Source organism: Pinus tabuliformis, chromosome X, assembly GCF_031772625.1.
Source record: "Pinus tabuliformis cultivar Carrire ecotype Pingquan chromosome X, CPIR1, whole genome shotgun sequence".
NCBI classification, from domain to species: Eukaryota; Viridiplantae; Streptophyta; class Pinopsida; order Pinales; family Pinaceae; genus Pinus; species Pinus tabuliformis.
In genome coordinates this window covers 108,080,332-108,103,856 of record NC_142308.1, presented here as the reverse complement: position 1 = coordinate 108,103,856, position 23,525 = coordinate 108,080,332, and the positions used below count along the sequence as shown (strand labels likewise).

At 39.3% G+C, this 23,525-nt stretch overlaps 2 protein-coding genes across 2 annotated transcripts; one reads left to right on the top strand and one right to left on the bottom strand.

Annotated features, from left to right (window-relative positions):
• Nucleotides 1–6,944: 6,944 nt before the first annotated feature.
• Nucleotides 6,945–8,303, bottom strand: LOC149138642 (putative disease resistance protein At5g63020). The gene has a single exon (XM_089450435.1). It carries the CDS (start codon nucleotides 8,301–8,303, stop codon nucleotides 6,945–6,947), a length of 1,359 nt encoding a protein of 452 aa, XP_089306561.1.
• Nucleotides 8,304–8,845: 542 nt separating this feature from the next.
• Nucleotides 8,846–22,622, top strand: LOC149138641 (amino acid permease 4-like). The gene is made up of 4 exons (XM_089450434.1): nucleotides 8,846–9,013; nucleotides 9,110–9,203; nucleotides 9,321–9,467; nucleotides 22,556–22,622. Exons 1-4 carry the CDS (start codon nucleotides 8,890–8,892, stop codon nucleotides 22,620–22,622), a joined length of 432 nt encoding a protein of 143 aa, XP_089306560.1. The 5' UTR covers nucleotides 8,846–8,889.
• Nucleotides 22,623–23,525: the final 903 nt, after the last annotated feature.

Sequence of the window (23,525 nt, the reverse complement as noted above, 5' to 3'; positions counted from 1 at the left end):
TCTGTGCAAACTCAAAAAGGGAAATATGTTTACAGGAGGAAGAACTGGAACATGCAGTATCTACAGTAGAAGGATCCTTGTAATATTTAGAACTTTTACAGGCTTGTTCAATACCTCGACGATCGATAGTGGATCTTCTGGGAAAAGATAAGACTACAGAAGATTGGTTTTCTTTAATGTCAGCTGAGGTAATTCTTTTTGGAATCAGAGGCTTGGGATTTTGTACTACCCAGTGTTCAGGAAAAGTCAAGTCTTCCCATCGAATTGTTTGATGCTCAATTTTCTGATTTTTAGCATCAGTCATAACAACGACACTTGACTTGGAATCTCTGTTGGGTGTATGGCGGATGGCTGGCCATAAAGTATTGGTATGGCAAAAACAGTCTTTAGTGTGAATGGCTATATTATTTCTCTTCTGGTGCATACTGAAACCAGTGGTTTGGATTTGGAGCTGGAGGATTTGGTCAATGGTTTCATCAAAAACATAGATAGAGAAATTTGGAAAACAGTCAAAATAGACTGGGCCATTAGAAAGTGGAGCAACAATTCCGCCAATCAAAGAATCAGTATACTTGTTGTGTGTTAGATCACGAACAGTGGCTAACACAAAAGTATTTAGTCCTTGGTGGACTAGAGGATTGATTCCTACTCTTATGCATCCTAAATGCAGATATTTTGTATTCAGTCTCTTGGCCTCTGCTTGTAAAGCCTTAGGGTTTAATAGGGGAATAGTCTGGATTACATCTGAATTTTCTTGGATTTGGCTCACAGACTCTTTTATGCTGATTCTAGTAACAACTTTTAAATGAAACATGGATATATCATTATATACTTCTGAGGGAGCTATAACAGGTAATTCCCAATGGGCAGATGGCTGACTTTCTTCATACTCTAGTTCAGATTGATTTAGGACACGACTCGAACTAGAAGCAAACATATCTCTTAATGGATTTTCTTCAGCCAAAGATTCTCTCTCTTCTAATTCACGGAATGAAACAGATTTCCGGAATGAATCCATTCTATATGAGTTTTAAGAATAGAATACTGACCTCAAGAACCAGACGTTACTGGCTCTGATACCAAATTTTAAGCAGGGGCTTCTGTCACAAGCTTGCTACTTGCCTTGTCTCTTCGATTATCTCTGATAGCCAACTCCTGGTGAACCAGTGGTGAACTCAGCGCGAACCTACTCAGAACTTTCACGCTCTCATGGCCTCAACAATGGCTTCCTCGCCTAACAATGGCCTTGGCATCCCTTCGTTCCTTTGGCGAACCTCTGATGAGCTTCGTGTGAACTTCGAATGAAAGCTCAAAGATAACTACTACCACAACAGACAATATAAATGTGCAAGGTATTTTTATGCGGAAAATGGTGTACTCATTTTATTGCAGAATGGATTCCAGAAATTTTTACAGAGAGAAATTCCTTATCAGAGATTGACTATCTTCGCATTTATTGAACTATATGTTGTTCGCAAGGAACAAACAATACCGAAGGCTACCTGGCGAAAGATAGGCTCTGCCTCAAAATATGACTTGACTCATATACAAACTTCTAAATGATCCAACCACTTTAGATTCTTACCAGTGCCGAGCACACTGATACGCAGGCTTCTCAGATCAGACTGACTCTCTAAGACACTCTTAGACTCAATACTCTAAGACCCGATGCCTCCACAATGAGCCTTACCCTCATTATATAGAAATGAGAGGGGACAAGCATTACTGTAGGTCATCAGTAGACTGACCGAAAGGTGGACAAAATCATTGCTTTCAGGTAATGCCAAGGCGAAATCCGCACAAAGATTATGGTCCGGAAAAGCAAATCTTACGGAAAGAATCCCGACAAAACAAAGTGGATACTTTTATCAAAGCCCACGAGAAATGACTTAAAGCAAAGTGCATGAATTATTTACACAATGGAAGCTTTAGTACAGCAAAACCCATGGGAAATTTGACCACAATCAAGTCCTTGTGGTTGGACGTCATAATCTACACAATGGATACTTTTATGGAAAGCCCATGTGAACTAACACAGTCAATTCTGGGAATCTATTTCTTTTATACAATAATCCATCCCAGGGTTTTGTGTATATCCTGCGGATGATCATGGGTTTACCCAAAACAATTTGATGTTTAATTTTAGTTAAAACTAACCACTCTAAATGTTCTCGCATGTACTCTTGGAGTGAATAGTTTACATCATGGAATGGGGACCATTCTTTATCTGTCATTTCTTTGACAGTTTTATAGATGGGATGAAAGCATTCTAGAATATTCTGTTCAAAGCACAAATCACAATGCTTTCTGCAATATTCAGTATGGTATATGGGGTCCATTGCGGTTCTATTTACTCCATAGTCACGCCGCCAATCTCTGAACCATTGACATTGCTAGTTTCTCTGAAAATTCAGTGTGCTGAATTCTAACTTTGTATAGTGATTTTCTTATTTGTCATCGACATTAAGAAATTCCCACCAAAGTTTCTTATAACCTGCAAAATCGTACGCAGTGTCAGGAAAAATAATATTAGGATCACCTCTTGGCCAGAGTGCAGGTGGCTAGACTGGCCAGTGTCTAGGTTCATTCCAGGCGAGATCTCTGGTTCGATAGATACAAAAGTATCTCTCATGTATGCTTGTGCTCCGTCCTCCATGGTACCAGATACCTGCGATGTCATGGAAATCCTGTTGCAAAGAAACTTGTGCAATAGTGGCATCTCTTCTTGCTTTTTCGTAGATCATGTCATGGATCCACTTGCTTCCTTTAGGATATACTTTCCGTTCTGGCACAAGATGATGGATGTCAGTATGAGGTTGCAAGTTGGCGTCCAGCACCTTTGCATTTCTGAGTTTCCATGTGGGTTTCCAATTTCTTTTGTACTCTTCCCAATCTTGATTGTCTGGGATAGTGCATAGGACCTCTTGCTTTTGATTTTGGCCCCAGTCAGTTACTATCATCATAACATGGTCCTGTGACTCAAGATATTCTCTACTGAGAAAATCTGGGAGACTGTTATCTTCACCTTTAATATGTTCAACCTGAAAATCAAAATTTGCAAATAATACTTGCCATCTGGCAAACTTTGCTTCTCTCGCTTTCTTGATGTCTTTTGTCAGGACTTTTTGCAAAGCTGAAGCATCAGTTCGTAACAAAAATGGTTTATTGATGAGATATACCTCAAACTTACTGATGCAATTCCAGGCTGCCTTTAATTCTTTTTCTATTGTGGAGTAATTTTGTTTTGCTGGATTCCACACTCCTGAAGCAAACTGAACAATTTGTTCAATTTCTTTATTTTCATTGTCTTTATTTTTCTACTTTAAAATGCCTCCCCATCTAATGTTGCTTGCATATGTTTCAACAATTTTAAATGCAAGATCATCAGCAACATATAAAATAGGCAGTGTCTTTACCTTGGCCTTGATATTTTGTACTGCTTGAGTATGGAACAATGTAAACTTTGAAACGGGAACTATAAACTCAAAACGAGAGCTCTGGCCAAAAAACCCCAAAAAAACATCAAAAACAGTGCTAAAAACGAAAAGTGTGTATACTGGAACGATGTTTTTTTTTTAGGTGTCAATTCTGAACGTGTTTTAAAAATGGCAGTGACTACGAAATTTTCGTGCAAAATATAGCTTCAAAACGAAAGTGTTGATACTGGAATAATGATTTTTTTTTTTATGGTCAATTTTCAAACTTTTTAAAAAATGCTAATAAAACCAATTTTTTATGTCTCAAACAAAGTTAAATTTTAAAGAAAAAACACATTAATGTTTCTGGTAGAATATCATTTTTCTTTCCTAAGTATAAATTTAACATGTTTTCAACCACAACATGCTAGATACAAAAGAAATTGAAATTTTTTCAACTATAAAACTAAAAAAACATGACATTATGAACAAATTATATCACTGAATGAATTCAAAAGTCTTTATTTGTATACTGAATAAAACAGACATTATATCTCGAATTTGATATTGCATTGTAGATATTTAAACAATAAAATTTATCATACTTAAGACATAATCCAACAACATAAAAATGCTTCATAACTTTTCATTTAACAAAATATGGAAAACATTAATTTTATTTGAAGATACGATGCATACATCAGTTATATAAACTATCTTAAACAATTATTCAAACTCAATCACCCGATAACCGTGGGTAGGTCGTCGTCATGCCCCCTTCCCCCAACCCATTACCGATCTTTCCCATTCACCCATGCCCTCTTCCCCCTTCTGCCCTACCCATGTGCCAGCCCTTGCTACCCTCAACTCACCCACCCATGCACCATTTCCCCAACTCTTCCTTCCCTACCCCACAACTCTCCTCCCCATAAGCCCACCCCCTAACTCCCATTCCCCTCCAATCTCAACTCCTGCCCCCCTTCCTTAACGCAGGCCCCATGGGCCTCGCGCCCTACCCCCCTCCACCCTACCCTTACCCCCACCGCCCACCCTTACCTTACCCCCTACCCCCCGCCACCCCCCTACCCTTACCCTACCCCCCCCCCAACCCTTACCCCCCTCCTACCCCCTACCCTTACCCCATAGCAACATATGTAGCTATGGAGCTCACGACCAAGTCACATAAAGAGTTTTTTTTTTGCGGTTTTGATATTCTACATTGTTCATTTTCTTTGCTCTGCCACAAATGATTTATATTTTTAAAAAATCACTAATATATCATTTTGGGTATTTACAGTCATTACTCTCCACGATCATGGCACTGAAAACATTTTTAGAAATTTCTTCTTAGTTTTGGCATAGGTTTTTTTTTTTTCTTTTAAGATTTTACTCTCATCCAATACTAACTTGCATATCCTTTGGCATTGGTAGCTCTGGAAAAGGAGAGCTCCTATTCTCTTTCTCGGGTATATATATACATCTGATTTCTTAAGTATTTTTGTTTAATGTTACTTAGATTTTAAATTTGTACAATCATATTCCAAGCTTCTAACCCTCGTCTCTACATTCTTCACTATAGTTATATCATTCAAGAAAAAGGGTTTATTTGGTCATTCCGATGCAGGGCATCCCACATGCTCTAGATTTAATTTGACTTCCTATTCTATAATACTCAAAATTGCTTGAAGTTGACATGACGTCTAACTTATGAATTGAATTTGTTATTTGTAACCTAAGCCAAGGTTTCTTTCTTTTGCTATATTCTAATCCTACATGGGTTTACCATGTATATCATATCATTTATTTTGGCAATTCACCTATATGAAGTTTATTGTATTATTTGTTCACTTCATCGTCGCTTTTGTTATAATTAGGAGATTTATTGTAGGATTTACCATGTATATCATATCATTTATTTTGGCAATTCACCTATATGAAGTTTATTGTATTATTTGTTCACTTCATCATCGCTTTTGTTATAATTAGGAGATTTATATACATAAAATAGACCAAGAATGTGTATGTATACTTTCGATAAAATAAAATCATTCCCTCTTCGCTTTGGGTGAGGTTACTCCTTCATGATTGTTTGTAGAAACACGACTTGTAAATCATTTCAAAATTTTATATGTGCCATGCTGTTTGTTTATATGATTACTTCGGTCGGAATCCCTAACTCTAAATTGATAATTATTAATTATCTATGATACTTTTACATCATCTTGTATTCAGGACCCTGAAGCATTTATGTAATTATCTTTGTATGCTTCACTTTAATAACACTATTATAATACAGTAAAATAAGGATTTACAACACTTCGGGACATTTTTCATGAAATAATAATATTCCTAGAATTTAATAGGCTACTATAGTCATATGATTTATTAATATTTATTAATTTTGCTTTCCCCTACTTCTAGAACCTTATTTAAATTCTGATTACACAATCTTGTATAGTGATTCACGGATACAATTACTTTCGTATGCTAAGTCAGAAACTGTATGACTTGATTTATTAATATTTATTAATTTTGCTTTCCCCTACTTCTAGAACCTTATTTAAATTCTGATTACACAATCTTGTATAGTGATTCACGATACAATTACTTTCGTATGCTAAGTCAGAAATTGTATGCCTTATGGCGGGTCGATTCCGGGAATCGACCCGCCGCCGGTCGGGCAGGGCGGGGCGGCCCGGGGGTGGCGCTGCGGGCGCGCAGTGCCACCCCCGGGCCGCCCCGCCCCGCCCGACCGGCGGCGGGAATCGACCCGCCAGAAGTCATACAGTTTTGTTTAAGAGATTTGTCGGAGCTTTGAGTCGTGATTCGATTTGCTTTGCGTATGGGATCTCAAGAGTAAGTACGGCTGAGAACCCCTGAGCTATTACTGGGGTTATATATTGGACTCCACACGGGCTTCTCACCCATAAATATCGCGGAGTCCCAAGCCGGTCTTAAGTAAAGACTTCCACTTGTGCTCTGCTTTGCTCTGGCCTGGCCTGGCCTGGCCTTCCCTGAGCGTTTGAGAGCTGCAATTTGGGAGATTTTGGGAACTGAGAAAGGTCCTGAGTGTTCAGAGATTACATCCTGAGAGTTCAGAGATTATAGCTGCCCACAAGGCAAGAATTTAGTTGCAGAAGTTGTGGTAGTTTTGATTGAGGGTAGAAGAGGTTGGTTACAATGGCCCACAATGATGCAGCGCCCTGTTTCTACTTGCAAGTAGAATTGCAAGGCAATATGGCGGAGGTTTCAATACAAGCCGATCGCCTGGAGAATAGGAAAGTTTCGGATCTTAAGAACTTTGATGACGATGGCCGCATCAAACGCAAAGGTATTATTGCTTATAACTTTGCTTAATTTGGACGATTGAACCGCAAATGTTGTTTGTGAACAAGTCTGTGGCTCTAACGCCTCGTTGGGCACGCCAACAAATTTGCAGAGCGAAATCAAAGTTGTAATTTCAAAACAGACTCACTATTTGACTGTTTGCCCACTTCCTCTATCCATCTTCGCAATAAACACCTCTATTCATTGCACTTGGAATAATAAGCAACGATTTTCAAGAAGCTTAAGATAGGTGTGCCCGCTGTCTTTGGTCTCAGCGACACCTTCTGCGATCCACATATGCACAAGTGGATTCACCTGAAAAGCAGTGGCTTGAGGAAACATGGCACAATACAGAAAGTAGATTTTCGAATTGGCATCGGACAAACAATGGTAACTCCATCGCATTCGCTGAAACAAATCTCGATCAATGCGAGGATGATAAGGAATTGGGGAAACGAAATCCCATGTCTGCAACTGGCGGAGAGCAAGCTTCCACTCATTTACATCGTTCTTGCCAATCATTGATGAGGCTATCACATTAATGAGGAGGGGTAAACCTTTACACTCCTTGGAGACTTCTTTGGCAATATTCTGTATCTCTTCAGAAATATTATTGTCTCCAGCTCCTTGTTTGAAAGCCACTTTGGAAAACAAATCCCATCCTTCGCGTGTGGACATCGCCTCTATTTTCATGCACTCGTCCGTCTTCATTTCTTCAATCACATCGCTATTGCGAGTAGAGAATATGAGTTTGCTGGCTTTGTCATTGTTAAATTCCACACCCAGTTGCTCAAAATAGAGTGTGGCCCCAATGTCCGCTAACACCATAAGAAAATTCCTGGCTTTCAGATGCGCAGCTAGTTTCAGCTTCCGCACATCAACATCTGTAGCGTCGGGTAGCTCTAAATTGAGTTGAGAAGCAATAAGACCCTGCAACTCCGGAGTTGAAACATTAAGGGAAACGGTAACCCAAATGAAAGCATCAAAAACGTCACTAACCTCCTTGTGGGTATTGTAGATTTTTGTGAGCAACGTTGTTTTCCCAACGCCAGCAGTGCCGTATACACCAATTCTCCTAACGTGGGGAGCTTCTGTCAGCAACCTCTTGATCTGCATCTCCGCCTGTCGTGGTGCGAAGCAGGCAATTTGCTGAGCATTGCAAAGCACTGAAAAATCTGTGCGTAGCTCATCAAAGAGCTCACTAAAAGTTGCTTTCCACTTTCTGATCTTTCTAGAGAATTTGGGCTTAAAAAGAAAGGCACAATCAATACCAATACAGAGTTGTTGGCGTTGCGAGCTTTGGATCAATTCTCTGGCCTTTCTAACCTCACCTTCCATCTTTTCCACACAATTACTGAGCGATTTAGGGGGGCTCTTTTGCCGATTGTCGAACTCATAGCTGATATCTTGCAAGAGGCCCTTCATACGATCTAACTGTTCTCGGACGAGGAGACGGTTCTCATCCAAGTTAATAACATCATTTATGAGCTGCATGAGAGGAACAATAAGGACGGTGTTTATGGCATTTTCTGTGGTTCCGCTCAGAAAATCCGTTGCCATGGCCGTCTTTCGGAGCAGGGCGAAAATTGAGAAGAGCGTAGAGCGCAGAAACTGAATAAGAAGGCCAGAGGGAGGGCGGCTAAGAAGTGGGATTAAGGAGCTGGAGACAATAATATTTCTGAAGAGATACAGAATATTGCCAAAGAAGTCTCCAAGGAGTGTAAAGGTTTACCCCTCCTCATTAATGTGATAGCCTCATCAATGATTGGAAAGAACGATGTAAATGAGTGGAAGCTTGCTCTCCGCCAGTTGCAGACACGGGATTTCGTTTCCCCAATTCCTTATCATCCTCGCATTGATCGAGATTTGTTTCAGCGAATGCGATGGAGTTACCATTGTTTGTCCGATGCCAATTTGAAAATCTGCTTTCTGTATTGTGCCATGTTTCCTCAAGCCACTGCTTTTCAGGTGAATCCACTTGTGCATATGTGGATCGCAGAAGGTGTCGTTGAGACCAAAGACAGCGGGCACACCTATCTTAAGCTTCTTGAAAATCGTTGCTTATTGGAATAATCGTTGCTTATTGTTCCTCTATTCATTGGCATGGGCAACAGCTCAGCTCGGATGGATTGCTGGACCCGCAGCTATGCTTGCCTTCTCCTTTGTCACATATTACACGTCCTGCCTGCTTTCGGACTGCTACAGGTCTCCGGATCCAGTCACGGGAAAGCGAAATTATACTTATATCGATGCTGTGAGAGCCAATCTAGGTATGACTACAGGCTTCTGTAAATAAAAGTTTGAAACTTGGGTATGTTATTTTGGAAAGTTTAAAATCTGATTTGTTCCTTTACGCGCTTTGTCAGATGGCTTCCAAGTGTGGATATGCGGTTTCTCTCAGTACGCGAATCTCTTCGGAACTGCAATCGGCTATACAATAGCTGCATCCATCAGCATGACGTAAGTTAAATCGAGTTTAGCTTAATCATTCGTTGAGTGAACCGCAAACCAAATTTTGATAATTATGTTCCCCAATTACATAAAGTTTGGACTAAATTATTTGGTTTTATGTCACAGCGCAATTCAGAGGTCCAATTGCTTCAGCGCTAATGGACATGACGACCCATGCCACGTGTCCAGTAATCCATATATGATAGCCTTTGGCGTAGCAGAGATCCTACTTTCTCAGATACCCGACTTCGACCATATAAAACTGTATAAACTGTATGACTTCTGGCGGGTCGATTCCGGGAATCGACCCGCCGCGGGTCGGGCGGGGCGGGGCGGCCCGGGGGTGGCGCTGCGGGTGCGCAGCGCCACCCCTGGGCCGCCCCGCCCCGCCCGACCAGCGGCGGGTCGATTCCCGGAATCGACCCGCCATAAGTCATACAGTTTCTGACTTAGCATACAAAAGTAATTGTATCCGTGAATCACTATACAAGATTGTGTAATCAGAATTTAAATAAGGTTCTAGAAGTAGGGGAAAGCAAAATTAATAAATATTAATAAATCAAGTCATACAGACTTAGCATACGAAAGTAATTGTATCCGTGAATCACTATACAAGATTGTGTAATCAGAATTTAAATAAGGTTCTAGAAGTAGGGGAAAGCAAAATTAATAAATATTAATAAATCATATGACTATAGTAGCCTATTAAATTCTAGGAATATTATTATTTCATGAAAAATGTCCCGAAGTGTTGTAAATCCTTATTTTACTGTATTATAATAGTGTTATTAAAGTGAAGCATGCAAAGATAATTACATAAATGCTTCAGGGTCCTGAATACAAGATGATGTAAAAGTATCATAGATAATTAATAATTATCAATTTAGAGTTAGGGATTCCGACCGAAGTAATCATATAAAAAAATAGCATGGCACATATAAAATTTTGAAATGATTTACAAGTCGTGTTTCTACAAACAATCATGAAGGAGTAACCTCACCCAAAGCGAAGAGGGAATGATTTTATTTTATCGAAAGTATACATACACATTCTTGGTCTATTTTATGTATATAAATCTCCTAATTATAACAAAAGCGACGATGAAGTGAACAAATAATACAATAAACTTCATATAGGTGAATTGCCAAAATAAATGATATGATATACATGGTAAATCCTACAATAAATCTCCTAATTATAACAAAAGCGACGATGAAGTGAACAAATAATACAATAAACTTCATATAGGTGAATTGCCAAAATAAATGATATGATATACATGGTAAACCCATGTAGGATTAGAATATAGCAAAAGAAAGAAACCTTGGCTTAGGTTACAAATAACAAATTCAATTCATAAGTTAGACGTCATGTCAACTTCAAGCAATTTTGAGTATTATAGAATAGGAAGTCAAATTAAATCTAGAGCATGTGGGATGCCCTGCATCGGAATGACCAAATAAACCCTTTTTCTTGAATGACATAACTATAGTGAAGAATGTAGAGACGAGGGTTAGAAGCTTGGAATATGATTGTACAAATTTAAAATCTAAGTAACATTAAACAAAAATACTTAAGAAATCAGATGTATATATATACCTGAGAAAGAGGCCGGTCGGGCGGGGTGGGGCGTCCTGGGGGTGGATAACATTTTATATTTGAAATTTGAGAAAACACTGTTACTTTAGCATTCCTGAGTGCATTTGAAAAAATTAAAAAAAAAAAGGTCATGCTCAAAAGGAATGAAAAGTTGAGCAATTCAAATTACAAGAAATGTTTCTCAATGCTTGCATATCCATATTCTATATCTAATACATGGACCATACATGGGGATTCCTCAATCAAGGTTGAATACCATCATATTTTCTAATTATTACGATTATCACTGTTAGAGTGAAGCGGGGCTTCTAATTGTTGTTCTGACTTTTTCTAATAAATAAATAAATAAATTTGTACACATGCTTACACTGAAGGAAAAATGGCTTAGAAAAGACACAATGGAAACCTAGGTGGAACTCAAAAATAATGGAAGTACAACTGTGATTTTCGCATTGATTTTTAAGTTAATTATTATTTTTTGAAAAAAAAAGTTGTTATTATTATTTTTTTGACATGAAATTCATAAAAAAAACTATTATTTGACCATTTTTAGTTAATATTTTTGTATAAAAATTGTGATTTTGACATGTTAATTCTAGCAAAAAATTATCAAAACGTTTAGTTTTTTTGTTATATTTATGTTAAAAATGGTTATTTTTATGTCCATTGTTAAAAAATGTTGTTTTTTAAAAACAATTATTTCATGTGGATTGAAAAATTAATTAAGGATGTATAAATATGTAGATTATCTAAAATTCAAACTATCGACTTTCTAATTTAAAAACGCAAAACAATAAAAACCCCCCTAAAAAAAAATAAAAATTAAGATAGAGAACAAGAAACTATGAATAAAATGACGATTTCAAAAACTATCAAATTTAGAAAATAATTTTTTACATTTCACACACTAGAAAATTAAAAGTCAAAAAATAGGTCTTTTAAAAAAAGGGTGTGATGCAGAATACTCACTTTTTAAAATCAGCATGAAAATCACTACCATTCTAAAACTTGATTTCACCCTTGAACATGAAAAAAAATTAAAGTTCCAAAAACCATGTTCTAAAAAAAACATGTGTATTCTGCATCACCACTTTTGAAAATCGGGTCATTTTTTTGCTATCTCTACGAAACGGGTAACAGTATCAGTTCCCGTTTCAAAGTATTCTGGAGGATTTTTCTTCAACCTTTTATTCAGTATTCTTCTATCACTTGCACAATCTTGGTAGAAGTTACTGACATAATTGAGGCACCCCAAGAACCTCTACAACTGATTTTTATCAGGAAATTTATCTGCAAACTCCAATGCATGTTTTTGCAATGAGATCTATCCATTGGAGATTGTATGCCCCAAAAATTTGACAGTGGTTTGAAAGACCTCTATATTTTTCTTGCTGAGTGTTAGTGTCAGTCTTTCCAGCCTTCCTCCAGTGATCAAACGTGCTCTTACAAAGTGATTTTGAAGTGTCAAGGTCAAATTTTGTCATTTCAGTGAGTCTTCAAGCAAAATTTGGTCACTAGGCATTAGGTCTAGGGTTTGCTCTCACTCTTTTCAAAGTTGCCCAAATGCCCATCTATGTCATCATTCAGCTGAGTCTATCATCATTCATAGGGTTTTCATTATCATCTCAGTGTCTAATGAGTCATTTTACATCTTGTTCATGCTTCAGTTGCACCTAGGCAAGCTCATTTCCCTCTCCTAGGGTTTTGATGGAAATATCTCTTGGACGGTCAAATCATTAGCAAAACTTGTATCCAGATGTTCATACACCTTCCCCTATCCTTCATATACCTTATCAAATGCTTCCCATCACTGAGATCCTCCAAAATCCTCATTTTTGCACAAACCCTAGTTTCTAGCTACAACCTGGCATTTTTCTAGGTTGGGCCTGTGTTTTGCCCTTTTGGACCCCTTCCCCTCACTCGATCTCCATGATTCCACTTTCCCCTGCTTCCTAACATCCCTCCCCACTCCCAAAAATTTCCCCAAGAATTTAGAAGCCTCTTATCCCCTTCATTTCGCTCCATTTCGACAAAATTCCTTGTTTCACACATCGGGACAAGTTGCACTCAAATGATGTTCCAGAGCAATAAAAGATGAATTTTGGGAAACTGAGAGATTTTTCTATCCAAAACATGCCAAGGAAGAAAAACCTCTTTCACTTTTTGCACAGGTGTCATGGTTTGAGAGAAATGTCAAGAATACCGTTGCCTCAGGAGAATCAAAGACACCTCTGAAGTGACCTTGGGAAAATCAATTTTTCTCCTAGCTTGGTTGGCCAAATGATTTTCTTGATGGGTAAAATGATAACTAGACACAAATATATTTCCAATGAGCTATCATGATCTCAATTTGGGGTTGAGGAAGGCATTCAAAAGTTGACTGCAACAGCACTCTTCCTTGAGGCAGCCTCATTTGGCACTTTTTGACCAGTCTTTGGAGATTTGATTTTTGACAGGGAAAATGAACTCAAAATTAAAAAATTCTAGCTGGTTTGGAAATTCGACTCAAATACCTTTCCAACGAGCTATCCTGCACCTGATTCTGACACCGGGAAGGCCTCCAAAAGGCTCCTGCAAAAGCGCGACCCATTGAGACTGGCGCGCGACCCGTTGGGCGAGCGCGACCCGCCAGGCTGCCCATTCCAGTTCAGAAATTACACAGGCGCGACCCGTTGAGGGCGCACGACCCGTTGGGCAGTGCGCGCGACCCGTTGGGGATTTCTCCACAGAAATTTGCCAGTGAGCTGCCAAACGACCTCGGAATTTTTCAAGCTTGCAGGTAGGCCTCCCATCATCAAGATTATTATTTGCCAAAGCTTGAAAAGCATGAGAATGTATTTTAAAGTCATCATTTTGAAATAATGAATCCAATGTATATTTGCTTAAGAAATTCAAAGTGTTAGTAAGGCTAGGGTTTGTCTTGCTGTTTTCAAGGTCATCCTCTTTACCCCCCACTTTTTCCCTACATCCCAACCATCTCCCTTATCATTTTTACCTATTCTCCCTACTAAAAAATATCAAAGGCCCAACACCCTACCCATATCCCTAAAATCCAATAATATAAACTTAAACCCTACTTCCCATAAAATCTTTGCAAATGATAATGGTATGATGTTGTATATGTCATGATTCCTTCCCTTAATTCCCTTTTCATGTATTTTCCCTAATTCCCCTTAGAAGTCTCCCTTCCCTAACATCTCCCTTGTGTTATTTGTCCCCTTGAAGCAGCATTTCAAACAAGGTAAAACAGCAGGTCATTTGAGCAGAAGCAGCAGTACATTTCAGCCACTTTGCTCTTGAAACCATGTCAGAAACCGAAACCGACTATGAGCAAAGTGATGACCGTGAGTCAACACCAGAAGTTGAGCCTGCTCCGGAACATGAAAAACCACTATTGGGCCCGAATGCACGTATGCAAGGCAAAAATGAAGGTGCTCCAAAGACGGCTGGCCAAAGCACAAATACGAAGGAAAAGGTCCAATCCCCTCCATATCTTGGCTGAGGCTTCCTTGAAGGAGCATGGCACTAAATAGCTCAGCCCCAGCACAAATTCCAAGAAATTTTGAGTATTTTGGGTCATTTTTGGTTTTTTCAAGCAAAAAACAGGTTTTGTCCCCTCAACGGGTCTCACCCCCCGCGCGACCCTTTCATTTGGCTACTCCGTTCCGGGAAAACTCAGCATTTCTGGATTTTTCATGAAAAGTTACACATGCTCACCCATTGCCAAGAGATTTTATGAAGTTTTGGGCCTCCAGAAAGTCAAAAAACAAGCAAAAAATGACTTTCTGCCACATTTTTGACACACAGAAAGCAGTCTTGGGAGATTTCAATTTTTGAGGGGTAAATGACCACCAAATTTAGAAATTCCACTTGGGTTAGAAAGTAGACATCCAGACCTTTCCAACAAGCCTACTCTTGCCCCATTTGGACACCTGGAAGTGCCCCAAAAGTGCTCTCAAAGGCGCACGACCCGTTCAGGAATGGCGCGCGACCCATCAGGCAAATTGCTCAGGATTTCAGCCTACAGCTCAGCAAAACGCAGTTTTGACTATGTTTGACTTTTTGGAGTTGATTTTTATCCTCCTTGTTGTAAATGATGTAATTTTATGACACTTTTACACTTATGTATCTCTTCTAGAAGATTCATTCATGAGATAGGTGAAAATTAAATGAATGAATTGGTTTCCTAGCTTATAGAGGCAAGTTGTTTTGACTGCCTAGATTTTAGTGCTCAGTTTAGAATTGGTTGAAACAGCTCCTAGAAGGATGAGCTTGACCCCTAGAGGCAAGGAAAGGTTTCAGCTTGCCTATATTATGTATTTTCTTAGTCATTTTCAGGGGTTGGAGGGTTGGACTCTTGAGGGAGAAGCTCTTATTGTATTATTCACTGTATCTCTGCAATTTTTGGCAAAGGAAGACCAGGGTTTTGCAGTCCTTTTTGGGATTCTTGTGGTCACATGTATTGATGGTGTGTTTCTCTTTGTACTTGTAAGTGTGTTATGTGAATCATTTCCTTACTTTTCCTTCTGCAAATTAGGCAAATGAAGTGTTAAAGTAGAACTCATGACTGTCATGCTCTGCTTTTAAGCTTGCTTAATATCAATGTTTTCAACTGTTTAAGGGGAATTCAAGGTTATTGCTTGCTCTCCTTAACTCCTCATCGGTCATTCTCATCCATCCATCTCTATCAAAGGCATCAATACTGTTTCCTACCTCGCCCCAAAGAACTCCCTGCAAAAACTGTGTCCAATCCCCGCACCCGAAATTGCCATTCCCCAATTTTTCACCAAAACTTTAAAAATCCAAAATTAAACCTCTTGATCAGTTTACTAGCCTAAAATCAGTGTTTCCCTATTGGTCATCTCGCCCATTGAAGATCTTTACTGAGATAGACCGGAGAGAGCCCTCTCCTGCCCCGTAGGGCTAGCTACGAGGCTAAGTGGTTTGATGTTTCCTTGGAGTTTACCTTTCTCAGCCTGAGGTGAAATTTCAAGCGCTAACATACTGGCGACCATACTGGGGAGAACAAACTTGTTTGTGGATTGATGTGTTTGTTTCATAAGTCTTAGACGGAGCCTGAAGTTATGCCAGGTAGCCTTCGAAATGCTTTTGCTTTGCATTAGCGGAAGTAGATAAACGCTGATTCAGTCAATCTCCGTGAGCTTGTGAATACAGCACTTCATTTGCATTTCACCCCAGTACATGTATCAAGTTCAGATCTGATTGTTGATGGTGGACAACGATCAGACACTTGAAAGGTTGAAATCATTCACTTGGCGACTCTAAATCATTTTCGAGATCAGATCCAAAGACTCCACTGGAGGATGATCCTGACCAGCAGAAACATGAAAGGACAATATGGACAGATCAGGTACTCAAGTTGGAATTTCATCCAAGACATTTTGTTCTTTGTCATAAATTATTTCTTCTCTTTTCCCAAGAATGTCAAGACTGCGTTGCAAAGTATACTATGCTTGAGAAAAGATCCCAGGCCTGCATTTGATTCCTTCCCTTTGAAAAGTGTGAAAACCAAAGATTTGCATGCCTTTGAGCTTGATCAAGATCCTTTTTCCGAATTTTGTGATGACCATCTTCGAATTGATGAGCCTCAAGAAACCAAGACTGATTCTATACATGTTGTACATACCCCTACACCTTGTAAAATTCTAGATCGGTATAAACCTCTTGTTTTACCTTCTGTTCTCCATGCTTTCCCCAAAAATTATGATCTATACTTGCCGAGGTTTGATAGTGAAAGCAAGAATGTCAATGCTGAGCAACATGTGTAGAATTTTGAGAATTTTCTAGATCTTTTTGAAGTTGATGAAGAAGATGTCAGTATTAGGCTTTTTGCTCTTTCTTTGCAAGCCAAAGTGAAGAGTTGGTTCAAAGCCCTGCCTGATGCGAGCATTTCAGATTTCCAGCAGTTTGTCAAAGTTTTTCTCGATAGGTGGATGATCGGACAGAACCTTTTCTTGATTGTAGAAGAGTATAACCAGCTGAAAAGACTACCAGGGGAGACAGTACAACAGTTTTCAGCCATATTTAATCAAGTTTATTATTCAATGCCAGTTGAGATAAGGCCTACTCCTAAATCTGCTCTCTTGCACTATTCGGGTGCCTTTGATCCGGAGATGGAGTTTCAGCTGAGAGAAAGGGATATTACAACACTTCACGAGATGCAAAACAGTGCAGTAAATGTAGAGGCGCATCTGCTGATCCGAAGGGCAAGGTTGAAGGAAGAAGAGATGAAAAACATAGATCCGGCCGAATCGACATCTCTAGAGGTGAAGCTTGATATTTTGGTAAGTGCAGTGGAAAAGATGATTGACAAGATCAACGTGAGAAATGATTATGATGTTCAAGCTCATGACTCGCTGATTGAAGAAGAACAAGTTGCTGATCCAAAACATTTTGTTTCTTATCCTAGTTGTCAAAGATCTGATAATGATTGTTTTGTAGATCACCTTGGAGAAGAAAGAACTGTTGATATGACATGTATGCTTGATGATGTGTTTTATACCGATGATTTGCCTCGGTTTGATCAGTATGATGATGATTATGTTCTCCAAAAAGAAGCTAATCTTGTAGAAAAATAAGCAGCTATTTTGTGGGAGGAAGAAGTTCATTTTCAGCAGCTCGAATATAATGTTCAGCCATCACATATCAGCTATGACAGTGATGAGGAAAGTGCAGCACAGTTTGAAGTAAGTGGCGAATCTTTGCCTTTTTGTTTTGATTCATTTCAGTTCATCAGAGATAACTACCATGCAATCAGAAATCAAATGTCAACAAGTCTTGATTTGAATCATCTTGAGAGCAATGAAAATTTTGTTCAAGACTTCTCATATTCAGATTTGCAACCCCCGAAAGCCATTGATTGTCAAGTTGCAGCTGAAGACTTGGAAGTGCACACACATGATTTAATGATTCAAGGTGACTCCGTACCATTCTGTTTTGAATCATTTCAGTTTTTGAAGGGTAGATTGCATAGTAAATCTTCAAATGAACAGCCTATAACAAATCAGCAATCTCTCAGTGTTAATGTTGAGGACGAGACAAATAACAAAATTCTTGAGCAGCCTGTAGCATCAGATTTGCAGCCACCAAATGAAATTGAAGGGCAGATTACAGATGAAGCTGTGGAAGATGATTTGATGATGCCGGAAGATTCTATACCCTTTTGTTTCGAAGCATTTCAGTTTATAAGGCAGAATCTTCATAAAATCTCTCAAGAAAAAGATGAACAGCTAAAAGGATGTCATACATTTTCAATGGATACATTGCAGCAGTCTTTTCAAGTTTTTCATGATCCAATAGCTGATGTTTTGGATGAGGTTTGCAGTCAAAGTCTTTCTCCATTGACTACATGTGAGCTTGAAACATGTGCTGATATGAATTTGATCCAACAGCCGGTTTCTTTGTCATTTTCAGCAGAGGTCTCGTGACAAGGTTCAGATCAAAGTTTGCATTCATGGTATGAGGAGAAGAGAAGTAATCCATTGGATGAGCTAAGTCCCAGTGTGCATGAACTTCAAGATCCTTATGCAGTGTTTTTGGAGGCGGATAGAGAATTCATATCATTCAACGGATCTGTTTCCAAGTTGTCATGGGAGTTGTCTTTCAGTAGTTCTCTTTTGTTGTTCATAAGTGAGCACTTGCGGAGAATTCGAACAGCAAACGGCATACTTACTTGGTTGCATTGGTTGTTTCATTTCACTTGATCAGGTGATGAATGAAACTGTTAGAGTAGGTTTTGATGAATAAGCTCCACTTTGAGCATCATTTCCAGTTTGTCGGTTGCGTTTAAGTATTGAGTTAGTTTTTAGTTGAGTGAGAGTCAATTTGTGTTGTCAAGTCATCGTTTTTCAGTCATGCATTTCAGCTTGAGTTTTTGACGCCATTGCCCAATGATTGAAAAGCACTGGTCTGCTCTCCCAGAGGTCTGCGGTTCTTGGCACCTCCAAGGAGCTACCATCCCCATTGGAGCCAATGTTAGTGTCAGTCTTTCCAGCCTTCCTCCAGTGATCAAACGTGCTCTTACAAAGTGATTTTGAAGTGTCAAGGTCAAATTTTGTCATTTCAGTGAGTCTTCAAGCAAAATTTGGTCACTAGGCATTAGGTCTAGGGTTTGCTCTCACTCTTTTCAAAGTTGCCCAAATGCCCATCTATGTCGTCATTCAGCTGAGTCTATCATCATTCATAGGGTTTTCATTATCATCTCAGTGTCTAATGAGTCATTTTACATCTTGTTCATGCTTCAGTCGCACCTAGGCAAGCTCATTTCCCTCTCCTAGGGTTTTGATGGCAATATCTCTTGGACGGTCAAATCATTAGCAAAAATTGTATCCAGATGTTCATACACCTTCCCCTATCCTTCATATACCTTATCAAATGCTTCCCATCACTGAGATCCCCCAAAATCCTCATTTTTGCACAAACCCTAGTTTCTAGCTACAACCTGACAATTTTCTAGGTTGGGCCTGTGTTTTGCCCTTTTGGACCCCTTCCCCTCACTCGATCTCTGCAATTCCACTTTCCCCTACTTCCTAACATCCCTCCCCACTCCCAAAAATTTCCCCAAGAATTTAGAAGCCTCTTATCCCCTTCATTTCGCTCCATTTCGACAAAATTCCTTGTTTCACACATCGGGACAAGTCGCACTCAAATGATGTTCCAGAGCAATAAAAGATGAATTTTGGGAAACTGAGAGAGGTTTCTGTCCAAAACATGAAAAGGAAGAAAAACCTCTTTCACGTTTTGCACAGGTGTCATGGTTTGAGAGAAATGTCAATAATACCGTTGCCTCAGGAGAATCAAAGACACCTCTGAAGTGACCTTGGGAAAATTAAGTTTTCTCCTAGATTGGTTGGCCAAATGATTTTCCTGATGGGTAAAATGATAACTAGACACAAATATATTTCCAATGAGCTATCATGAACTCAATTTGGGGTTGAGGAAGGCATTCAAAAGTTGACTGCAACAGCACTCTTCCTTGAGGCAGCCTCATTTGGCACTTTTTGACCAATCTTGAGAGATTTTATTTTTGATAGGGAAAATGAACTCCAAATTGAAAAATTATAGTTGAGTTGGAAAGTAGACTCAAAGACCTTTCCAACGAGCTATCCTGCACCTGATTTTGACACCGGGAAGGCCTCCAAAAGGCTCCTGCAAAAGCGCGACCCATTGAGACTGGCGCGCGACCCGTTGGGCGAGCGCGACCCGTCAGGCTGCCCATTCCAGTTCAGAAATTACATAGGCGCGACCCGTTGAGGGCACGCGACCCGTGGGGGATTTCTCCATAGAAATTTGCCAGTGAGCTGCCAAATGACCCCGGAATTTTTCAAGCTTGCAAGTAGGCCTCCCATCATCAAGATTATTATTTGCCAAAGCTTGAAAAGCATGAGAATGTATTTTAAAGTCATCATTTTGAAATAATGAATCCAATGTATATTTGCTTAAGAAATTCAAAGTGTTAGTAAGGCTAGGGTTTGTCTTGCTGTTTTCAAGGTCATCCTCTTTACCCCTCACTTTTTCCCTACATCCCAACCATCTCCCTTATCATTTTTACCTATTCTCCCTACTAAAAAATATCAAAGGCCCAACACCCTACCCATATCCCTAAAATCCAATAATATAAACTTAAACCCTACTTCCCATAAAATCTTTGCAAATGATAATGGTATGATGTTGTATATGTCATGATTCCTTCCCTTAATTCCCTTTTCATGTATTTTCCCTAATTCCCCTTAGAAGTCTCCCTTCCCTAACATCTCCCTTGTGTTATTTGTCCCCTTGAAGCAGCATTTCAAACAGGGTAAAACAGCAGGTCATTCGAGCAGAAGCAGCAGTACATTTCAGCCACTTTGCTCTTGAAAACATGTCAGAAACCGAAACCGACTATGAGCAAAGTGATGACCGTGAGTCAACACCAGAAGTTGAGCCTGCTCCGGAACATGAAAAACCACTATTAGGCCCGAATGCACGTATGCAAGGCAAAAATGAAGGTGCTCCAAAGACGGCTGGCCAAAGCACAAAAACAAAGGAAAAGGTCTGATCCCCTCCATATCTTGGCTGAGGCTTCCTTGAAGGAGCATGGCACTAAATAGCTCAGCCCCAGCACAAATTCCAAGAAATTTTGAGTATTTTGGGTCATTTTTGGTTTTTTCAGGCAAAAAACAGGTTTTGTCCCCTCAACGGGTCTCACCCCCCGCGCGACCCTTTCATTTGGCTACTCCGTTCCAGGAAAACTCAGCATTTTTGGATTTTTCATGAAAAGTTACACATGCTCACCCATTTCCAAGAGATTTTATGAAGTTTTGGGCCTCCAGAAAGTCAAAAAACAAGCAAAAAATGACTTTCTACCACATTTTTGACACACAGAAAGCAGTCTTGGGAGATTGCAATTTTGGAGGGGTAAATGACCACCAAAATCAGAAATTCCACTTGGGTTGGAAAGTAGACATCCAAACCTTTCCAACAAGCCTACTCTTGCCCCATTTGGACACCTAGAAGTTCCCCAAAAGTGCTCTCAAAGGCGTGCGACCCGTTCAGGAATGGCGCGCGACCCATCAGGCAAATTGCTCAGGATTTCAGCCTACAGCTCAGCAAAACGCAGTTTTGACTATGTTTGACTTTTTGGAGTTGATTTTTATCCTCCTTGTTGTAAATGATGTAATTTTATGACACTTTTACACTTATGTATCTCTTCTAGAAGATTCATTCATGAGATAGGTGAAAATTAAATGAATGAATTGGTTTCCTAGCTTATAGAGGCAAGTTGTTTTGACTGCCTAGATTTTAGTGCTCAGTTTAGAATTGGTTGAAACAGCTCCTAGAAGGATGAGCTCGACCCCTAGAGGCAAGGAAAGGTGTTAGCTTGCCTATATTATGTATTTTCTTAGTCATTTTCAGGGGTTGGAGGGTTGGACTCTTGAGGGAGAAGCTCTTATTGTATTATTCACTGTATCTCTGCAATTTTTGGCAAAGGAAGACCAGGGTTTTGCAGTCCTTTTTGGGATTCTTGTGGTCACATGTATTGATGGTGTGTTTCTCTTTGTACTTGTAAGTGTGTTATGTGAATCATTTCCTTACTTTTCCTTCTGCAAATTAGGCAAATGAAGTGTTAAAGTAGAACTCATGATTGTCATGCTCTGCTTTTAAGTTTGCTTAATATCAATGTTTTCAACTGTTTAAGGGGAATTCAAGGTTATTGCTTGCTCTCCTTAACTCCTCATCGGTCATTCTCATCCATCCATCTCTATCAAAGGCATCAATATTGTTTCCTACCTCGCCCCAAAGAACTCCCTGCGAAAACTGTGTCCAATCCCCGCACCCGAAATTGCCATTCCCCAATTTTTCACCAAAACTTTAAAAATCCCAAATTAAACCTCTTGATCAGCTTACTAGCCTAAAATCAGTGTTTCCCTATTAGTCATCTCGCCCATTAAAGATCTTTACTGAGATAGACCGGAGAGAGCCCTCTCCTGCCCCGTAGGGCTAGCTACGAGGCTAAGTGGTTTGATGTTGCCTTGGAGTTTACCTTTCTCAGCCTGAGGTGAAATTTCAAGCGCTAACACTGAGTACAAGGCCATTGTGCTTTACCAAATTTCTAAAAATATTTACATGTTTGAAGTGATCTTGAATATTCTTGGAAAATATCAACACATCATCTATATACACAATAAGCCAATCAAAATAAGGCTTAAAAATATTATCCATTACCTTTTGGAACTTTGATGGTGCATTCTTTAATCCAAAAGGCATTACGTTCCATTCGTAGTGGCCTGCTGGTATACTGAAGGTGGCCTTGAATTTGTCTTGTTCTGAAATGGCGACCTGCCAAAATCCTGCCTTCAAATCAAATTTGGAGAAAATCTTGGCTCCTACTATCCTTCTGATCAAATCACCTTTGTGGGGTATAGGATAGGTATCATCAGCTAGGACTGAATTCAGAGGCTTGTAATTTATAACCAACCTTGGTATTCCTCTGATCTGTTCGACCCTTTTATTGACATAAAAGCCATAACACTTCCAAGGACTGTTTGATTCTCTGATAAGATTTCTGTTAAGGAGCTACTTGATCTCTTTCTCACAGAGATATCTGTATTCTTTACTCATTGGAATGGCTCTGCTTTTACAAGGCCTACCAACATAGCCTTCCTTGTAAGGGAGCTCAATTGTGTGCTGCTTCCTATGCCAAAATGCATTAGGTTCCTCAGAGCAGCATTCTTCTTCTATTAGCTTTCTCAGATCTTCAATTTTTCTTTTGATCTGAGGGTGTTTGAGTTGTTCTTCAATTCTGAGAGTAGATTTCAGATCTTTTAGATCTGACAGTCTTTCTTCAGCCTTCTCTAAATTCTGCACAGTTTGAACCATTGTGGATATCCTTTGATTTGAAATATATGGCAATTCAATTTTCTTTTTGGTTCCTTTAGATGTGGGAACCGATATAAAATATCCATATTTTCCATTTTTCAATTTTATTGAACCATGAGGTTCAACTGCTGCTAGAAAAACATTTCCAAGAATGCAATCAACAGGTATATCAGCAACTGCAAATTTTAAATTAATGCAGTGATGTTCAAAGGACAGATATGCTTTGGGTACTTCATAGTTAAGCTTTTTATTGCTTAAACCCACCACTTTTCTTTCAACAGCAACCCAATATCTTGTTGGAATGTTCTTTATATTGAGAATATTAATATCTGCTCCTGAATCAAGAAGTGCAAT